General features: G+C 38.5%; 1 protein-coding gene across 1 annotated transcript; it reads right to left on the bottom strand.

The window, feature by feature from the left end:
- Nucleotides 1-435: 435 nt before the first annotated feature.
- Nucleotides 436-5814, bottom strand: LOC103138983 (taste receptor type 1 member 1-like). The gene is made up of 6 exons (XM_007553408.2): nt 5285-5814; nt 4743-5040; nt 3906-4628; nt 2375-2581; nt 1919-2039; nt 436-1713 (listed from the first exon to the last, which is right to left on the bottom strand). Exons 1-6 carry the CDS (start codon nt 5593-5595, stop codon nt 785-787), a joined length of 2589 nt encoding a protein of 862 aa, XP_007553470.1. The 5' UTR covers nt 5596-5814; the 3' UTR covers nt 436-784.
- Between the last annotated feature and the right edge of the window lie 2890 nt (nt 5815-8704).

Raw genomic sequence — 8704 nt, 5'->3', positions numbered from 1 at the left:
TTGGCATTGGCTGCTGCTACTGGCTCTGCAAAATGTTTGTACTATCTAGAAGCAAAATATTGGTTTCCATAGTCACCTCATGATTTCTCAGGATGAAATATTTAAAGGTTTTATCAGATTGAATGAGCTTCCTCAGACAGAACTTTTCACCACTGAACATTATATCATCAATCTTTGATTGTTCTCTGCTATAATCAAAGTAAAATTGTGTATAAGTGAACCAAATGACTGAATTGTAAAGAAATGGACTAGAATCAGCAGCAAAATATTGATTTGGACTCTAAGGATGAATTTGACCAGTTCGTCTTGTAAAGTGCCCTGAGGTGGAATTAGTTGTAATCTGGCTCCATATAAATAACTACAAATGTAAAAAATAATGTACTTAACATTGAACTTTATTTTCGTAAACAAAACAAGAAAATCAACTCTCTCTCACACTCACACGGAAGGATGGTTGTTTAGCCTGCTGCATTAAAGTGGCGCCCTCATGTGGTTAGAATAGAAGTCAGAATCAAATAGAAAATATTATCCAACTCGTTCTGGTATTAAGCAATATAAATTTTACTAAATAGTGGCATTTTATACCACAATAGAGTAACTATGTCACCTTCAGTTGTTGTAAAAAAATACTGTATATGTCAAACATACATTAAATGAAAGGTGACTTTGCAATTTGACATGTTGAAATTGGTCAGATTCCAGAATTTCTCAAACATACCTGCAGTGTTGCTTTGACTCATTCATGCACAGATGTGATTGGTACTGTCATACTTAATCAGAGCATCTACTTGCTGATTGTTTTGGTGTAGTTCTGTATGAGACACTGAAAGTACTGCGGTGTGTTTTTGTGGGACTGAAAAATAATGATGTAACATTTTGGCAGAAAATACCACAGCAAGAACGAGTAGAGGCTGCAGAGCACTGCAAGAGCGTTCAGAGACTGGATGAACTTTCCGTGGTAGAGCATATAAATGGTAACAAACAAGATCCAGGTGAGGATCAGCAGCAGCAGGCAGAAGGTTATGTCTTTGGCTTCGTTGTAATTCTTTGGGAGGTCTTTTCCCATGTAGGAGAAAATGAAGCAGAGGCAGCTCAATAGGCCGAGTAAAACAAGAGAAAAGGAGGTTGCATCTAGATTCAAAGAACAGAAGAGCACAATTTGGCCGTGGTGCCACGATGTTTCGTTGTAAGGTCTGGGAGAATCGTAGGCAAAGCTAACAATGAGTAGCAGGGCCTGAGCTGTGAATGCTCCAGTGACGAGCAGCCATTGGCCGTGATAATTAGTCCACCATCTTTGGAGTCTGGGGAACTTGGCAGCTATTTTGAAAATGCAAACAATCTGAAAAGAGCGCACCACAAAACATGCCAGACAAACTGTGAAGAACAACAGAAAGGGAAAGTATCTTAAGATGCACGAAGCATTTGTGGGTTTGCCGAAGTAAAAGAACACACTGACACTGCACAGAGCGAGGCAGCCTAAAATCAGGAAGCACATCGGTCCTCCAGCAGATCTGACAACAGGAGTGTTGTAGTTGAAGGCGAAGAGAACAGATATGGCTCCACTGAGGCCCACTAAGGTGGAGGCTCCAACCATGATCAGCACCGCCCCCATGTCTGTGAACGGTATGAACTCCACCAGCCGCAGGTTGCATGATGTACTTCCTTCATTAGACCACTCTGTGCTCTTACAGCTGATGCAGCTGTAGGGATCCTCTAAAAATTGAGACATAAACAAGTTAAAATCCCCTTTAATTAAATAACTCTGACACAGTTTTATAGCTGGTATAAAATCTTTTTCATTACTGACAATTTTCTTACAATGCGGTTATAACCGACACATGTTTATTGAAAACAACCAAAATGTTAAAAATTAAATAATAATATTAATAACTCAATAATTCCACATCCTCATACGTACTTGTAACATTGATGTAAGTATCATTTGGACAGATTTCACAGGTAAAGCAGCATCTGTGGATGTAATTTTGCTTTCTTGCATATCCGTCAGGACACTCTGGGGTGCAAAGAGAAGTGGGAACCTGTTTAAGGAACAACAAACACACAAAAAAATCAGCACACACACAACTTTCTTACAGCTTTCAAAACAGTTTGTCAAAATGTTTAGTCTAGGTTTTTAAGATGGCATCTGAGGATAGTAATTAGAATAATCCTCACTCTGTTCAGCAAGTTTATTTAGCTTCCAGTGAATACTTTAATGTTTAGCTGACCTATTGAAAAGCTTGATTCTCACTGATTGCTGCTTTTACCATCCATCCATCCATCCATCCATCCATCCATCCATCCATCCATCCATCCATCCATCCATCCATCCATCCATCCATCCATCCATCCATCCAAACAAGAGAGTGCTTACTTCTTTATTTGTGTACCAGATGATTTCAGTGCTGTTGATGAAGAAATTGACTGTTGGATAAAATTGATAAAATCCAAACTTCTGTGCATCACCAGTACTGTTCCAGAAAACGAGGAAATACAGTCCCAACTTGAGGTCGCCATTTTGATCAAACTGAATGGTGTGGTTTAACAGAGTGAAATTGGACTTCTGTAGTTCTGCTAGAACCTAAAATGGATAAACGACAGTCAAATGAATAGTTCCAAATTTGTGCTTAATTAATGTATTTTTTTTCTCCAACTTGATCTCAAAGTCATGAAAAAAATGTAAATGATTCACTTGAATATGTACAAGATTCATGCAGCAGACTACTATCTTTTTAATAATTTATCACACAGGTTTTAAAAGATACCTTAAAAATTCCACATTTATTAAATGAGATGATAAATTTGACTGAAAAAAATTATCATTTTTGAGCAATGCTTTTTGAAACCTTGCAAAAAACAAAATAAAATAAAAATTTCCCAACAATCCACATTCATGAAGCTATTACAAAATAATGAAATATAATAATTCCCTAAGCTCCCTTTAAGATAACTAAATGTCCTAAGCATGCCATCAGAGTTTCAGATAAATGACAGAACACACTGAACCAGAACATAACAAAGACAGAAACAGTGTGTGAGCAAACTAAGCATGTAGCACTAATAATGTGAGGTAGTCGGTCTTTCTTTTAAATCTGAACACATTTGTCTCACTCATATGCAGTTTTATTTTTCTGATTTGGATGCATTATCTGGTCCTCAGCTCTGTCAAGGCTCCGACACAACATAGTGAGCTTTGACTGGACGATTCCAACCACATTAGTTTCATTTCTAGCGGTTTTGGAGATCTTGATAATTTTCAACAACAAATGATCTCCTTGAAAATTTATTACAGCAGAAAATTCAGGGGATGTTTTTGTATAAAACTAAACCACAAATGATTTTAAACTTGCACAGCGTTTATTCAAGCAGTACAAGATGTGACTTCTAGGTCACTTTCCTTAATCCTATTGATAACCGTTCTAATGGTCTTTAAAAGGAAATGAACATCAGCAACTGACAGGAATTTCAAAATTTATGACTAGACTTCAAGCCTATTACTTGTTGATGGACACCAACAACTACCTCAAAAAGATTTAACGCATTTCCTCCTTGGCATTGTCTGAAGACACCAAAAGACATCCTACACCCCAGGTCAAGTATTTTTAAATCATGTATTTATTGAATTTTATATCTTGAAATTAAAGGTTATAATAAAAGCTTCCTTTTAGCTTTTATTATAACTGCCATATGATGAATGTAAATAAAAACGGTGTTCAACACCCAGGAACAGCATAAGTATGACACTTGACCCCGTCAGTATCCTGTTTGCACAGGAGATTTGTAAAATAATAGATTGCAAAACTTGGGTTAATATCCAACAACCAATAAGCTGAGTCGTATGACTATGTTTAAAGGTACAACTAAACTTAAATTGCTGAAACGAATGATCACATCCTGATCCTTACCATGTTTGGATACACTGTGATATTATTACATCCCTCTTCTTCACACTGTAAGGTCTTGTGCAGTGCATGAGCGATCGCATACACAGCAGAATAAACAGGAAAGGAGAAGGATGGGTCTGCCTCCAGGATACTTTCTGCACTCCACTCACTGCAGTTGAAAACCTGATTGCCACACATCTGCTGTCCATTGTAGCCACACTCGGTCTGACCCTCAGCAGAACGGATGAAATCACCAAAACCAGGAACAGTCATAATCGGCTGAGCCACACCAAGCACCGTTCCAATGCTTCGTATTTCTTCCAACTTTGGCAGGTGTTTATTCAGAGACCATGCATCATTTGCTATCCAAACTTTGTTGGTGACGTTAAAGCGGATAGCTGATTTGATGAGAACTTCGGCAGCCACTTCATCTGTGAAGACAACGATTACGCGTATCCTCAGCAGCTCAATGTGACTGAACAACATAGAAAAATTAATGTCGGCGTTGAGGTCTGTGGTGTATCCAATGCAGATGTTGGTGTTCCTGACCCGATTCACAAATAAGTTGTGGCCGTCGTTGCCAAAATCATCGGCAGTGTAAAGAAAAGCGACCCAGCGCCACTTAAAGTGCTTCAGAATGGCAACAATCACCTCTATAACATTGCTGCTGGGACGCACTGTTCGAAGGAACGACGGGAATTTAGTTTTCTTAGAAAAAATAGAAATGGAGGATCCATAATTAACCTGCCAAAGAAGAGTTACAGAAAAATTCAGCTTCACTAGTTGAAAAACACAGTGACATTTGAATTTTAGCTTGATACATCACCTGATATTGTGATGATAACTTTCAATACTTACCATAGGAATGAGATCCACCATAAAAAACGGGGCTACAGTGAGGGCCTGAGTGCTTGTGAAAGGACCAACCACTGCTATCACCTGGGACAGTTTTGTGTTTGGCTCAGCCCAGGGTCGGATCTCACCATTCACTGAGATGAGCTTTAAAATTCCCGGGAAGCTAAGCGTGTCCGAGCAGTGATCAAACATCTCGTAGCCCAGAGTCACATTTGGAAGCAGGCTGGTGGAGTTGTTGATTTCTTCCACCGCGAATCTCATCAACTGAAACCTCCGATAATTTGAGATGCTGAAACACTGACTGAGGACAAGAAAGCAAAGTATCAGAACAAACCGTAATAACTCCAGAAAATTTTTTATTTTTAAATCATCACTTTCAAACTGCAATTCGTATTTAATCAAGTTATCTTTGTCGATAAATGCATTGTCTGTGCAGTCAATCCAACACGTACTTTAGTCTTATTGAGAGAGTATATTTATATCCAATTTAAAATGTTGCTCTTTCGTTATTTTCCCTCATGAATCATTGTCGTAATTTAACTCACGTCGAGCAGTCGAGAGCTTCTGGTCGGCGATGGAGACCAGCGCCCCAGGCGTAATGAATATCAAACAGTCCACCTATCAAAAAATTCCCGTCCAGATGAAACTCTGAGGTCGGAGCGGTGCATCGAGTTGAAGCATGCAAAAAAATTTCAAACAAAAGCACAGCAGCAAGAAGAAGGTGTTTCATTTTGGCAGCCCTCCTCGTCTGCTGTGTGCTACAGCGAGAATTAGCTCTGTTTATAGTTTGTTGTGATAAACTGGTGTCGGTCAAGCCTCTATCGTTCCTCTCCACGCATGAGAAAATACGGGACATCTGACAAATGCAGGCCGGTACATGGTTGAAGGAGTTTTTACAAATCAGTATGCAAAAGAATCATGCTGGACATTTAACAACAAGCAACAACAAGCAAGTTTAATGATTCAGTCAGGTTATAAAGCAGTGAAAATGTTCAGCAGCAAATATGTTAGTCTTTATATAGACAAAGAACAAAGAACAGTTCCTTTACTGATTTGATAGCAATGAAGCCCATTTTCATCCCAGGTGGCTCGGTGGATTTTAGATCCACTGTATTATTTGTTAAATACTGACATCCAGTGTTGTCTGTTGGACATTGCATCAATATAAATGAAAAGGTAGAGCTTGGCTTGCTGTTATATAAAAATAAAATGGCCTAAAGCAGACTAAATATAAACACGATGGGTTTTGCAGCATTAGGGTTGTATTAAGAAAGTTTACCAGAAATATTTGATAGCTCCAGACTGATTTTTTTTCTGAGGATGAACTATACAACCAACATGACCAACAAATCTACTATATGATCCAAGTTAGGGTAACTAGTATGTTCCGTATTTGGCCAATACATTCCCTCAATGTAACACTTTTGGAGCTCTGCAGATCAGTTTGATTATTTGTTAATTCCTCTAATTAACAACAAAGTTTTAGTTTTTCTTTATGTGAGGATTTGGTTTTTCTGTGTGTTTATTTAGGTTTCTGTGTTCAGTTGAGTCTCTGTGTTGTCCCCAGCTGTCCTTTGTTTCCCCTGATTGCCTTCCTTGTGTATTTAATCCCACCTGTGTTCCCTGCTCAGTCATCTGCTGTCATTGTTTCAAATTGTGTACTGGTGCTACCATTGTGTTTGAGTTCTTAGCCTCATCGTTCACTTGTGCTGCCTGGATTTCTGTTCACTCCTTCATTAAACCATCATTTGCTCAGCAAACCTGAGTCCACCGCATCTACCTCACCAGCAACAAAACCACCAATCATGACACTTTAGCCAAAACAACATAAAACATAATAACAGCTGATGTATTTAAACAATTTGAATCAAAAAACCCAAACAAAAACTAATAGATTAAATGCTAACAAAAATGTTTTGAAATACTGTACTCAACCTAATTTTGGACCTGTTCATTTTATTTGTTGCTTTTAATTCATTCATGTGAGATATCAGCTGTTTAAGAAGTACTTGAAGAAATCTTTGCATGCATTTGGAGGACATGCAGATTTCATCCAAAACAAGGATTCATGCCAATAGTTCTCTTGCTAATTTTCCTTTCAGTTTGGCTAAGACACAAACAATAAAAAGATGCATCAAATTAAAACAAAAATAGATTGTGAATCTTTACACAGTGTTATTTTTTCATTTAGGATGATTCAGAAAATCAGGCCTGTTGCCATATTAGGTCATACGACTACATGATTCAATATTGTTTCAGTTAGTTAAGTCAGGACTCACACACTCATGCACAATACTTATATGCAACATACCACTTAATGAAAATGTTCTTCTGATATACTACTTCCAACCAGTATTGTCTAATAAACTGTAGTGTGTTGCAATCTGTTCATTCACTCACACCTTTGAAATAAAAACATATCTGAGACGCAGTCTCATTATTTGTAGATGCATTTCAACAAGATCAATCAGAATAGAGACACAAACAGAGATGCAAATGAATTTAACCCCGGCTCGTTGGTCTATGTTAAAATCCACCTCCTCTTACAAATGATCCCTGCATAATTTAAAACTAAACCACTGAGCTCATTTGTTCAAGGAAAATTTGCAATCAGACCACAGACTAAAGTGATTGATGGGCAGCAATGTCGCCCGAATTTGAATTCAGGTTGGCAGCTTGTGGAAAGGCGGAACAGCTTGTCCCCTGTGGGCGGAAGGGATGGGCACTTACTGAGCAAGACAGAACAGACATGAAAAGGAAAAGAGAAAATGTTCCTCTGCAAACAGAGCAAAGAATAACGCCTCAAAAAAGGTGAAAAGAGGTATTTTTATTAATTCATTTATGAGTTTTTAGTGCGGTCTTTGGGTAATTAAGCTGCTATGATGACATGATCAGACTTGAGGGAGTCTATAATAGTTTTAGTCTGACTTTTCTACAGGAGGTGAAAGGTCAGACTCAGGCTTGTCACCAATCTGGAAACAGTCACCAGTTGCCCAAACAACATTCTGACTATTTACTTTGGATCCAAGGCTTCTTCAAAGATACAGTCCAATACTCCCCATCTCATCACACAGTTTCCCTGCTGTGAAGCCCCTTCCTCTGGAAGCTCTGTAGAAAAAAAAATTGATACAATGCATTCTGGGATTTGGAGTATTTGCCAGTCCCTGTATGAAGTTCGGTACTTGACTTCCTTTCATGGGAGGCCCAAAAAAGATGCACAAAAACAGTGGAGCACTCAAAAAAGTGGGTTAAATGGATCAGTTTATTGTGTATTTGTGCGTGAGTACAGCTGATACTGAGGAGAATCATGCCAGAAGTTCTTTCACAGATTTGTTTTATTCTTTCCATAAAATTCAGCTGTCACACACATTTAATTTCCATTCAGTAGTGTTGCAGTTAACCATTACAACTTGGGTCAAACATTTCAGCTCCTCCAATAAGTTTGCTTGAAACTTGTCCAATTATTCCTGACAGAGGTGTTTCATTTGACCTAATGCAGGCAGGTTAGCTTCTTTGTATACACCTTTATAGGACTGAGATCAGGATTTTGTGATGTTTACAGCTACACTTTCATGTTTCACATGTTGATTTCATTCAAATATAGCTTATCAAAGGCCAGAAATTTCAGACAAGTAAGACAAGTGTAGAGCAAATTGTTCTGAAATGACTTGGCTTCTGTCGCTTCGGTGGGAACCTGCAGTGGGGGCGCAGTCAACATTCACTGACTACGCCCCCAGAACTGCAGGTTCCCACGAAGCGACAGAAGATTTCAGAACAATTTGCTCTACACTTGTCTCACTTGTCTGACATTTCTGGCCTTTGATAAGCTATATTTGAATGAAAGCAACATGTGAAACATGAACGTGTAGCTGTAAACATCACAAAATCCTGATCTCAGTCTTATAAAGGTGTATACAAAGAGGCTAACCTGCCTGCATTAGGTCAAATGAAACTCCTCTGTCAGG

Source organism: Poecilia formosa, unplaced genomic scaffold (assembly GCF_000485575.1).
Source record: "Poecilia formosa unplaced genomic scaffold, Poecilia_formosa-5.1.2 Scaffold56, whole genome shotgun sequence".
NCBI lineage: Eukaryota > Metazoa > Chordata > Actinopteri > Cyprinodontiformes > Poeciliidae > Poecilia > Poecilia formosa.
This window is presented reverse-complemented; position numbering and strand designations above follow the sequence as displayed.

What these genes read in the sequence shown, in the direction of transcription:
- LOC103138983 (XM_007553408.2), bottom strand. Translation starts at nt 5,595, where the DNA reads ATGTCCCGTATTTTCTCATGCGTGGAGAGGAACGATAGAGGCTTGACC. An exon ending in GAAGCTCTCGACTGCTCGAC is followed by an intron (nt 5,041 to 5,284) that starts GTGAGTTAAATT and finishes TCTTGTCCTCAG; the next exon opens with TCAGTGTTTCAGCATCTCAA. An exon ending in TACTTACATCAATGTTACAA is followed by an intron (nt 1,714 to 1,918) that starts GTACGTATGAGG and finishes CTCAATTTTTAG; the next exon opens with AGGATCCCTACAGCTGCATC.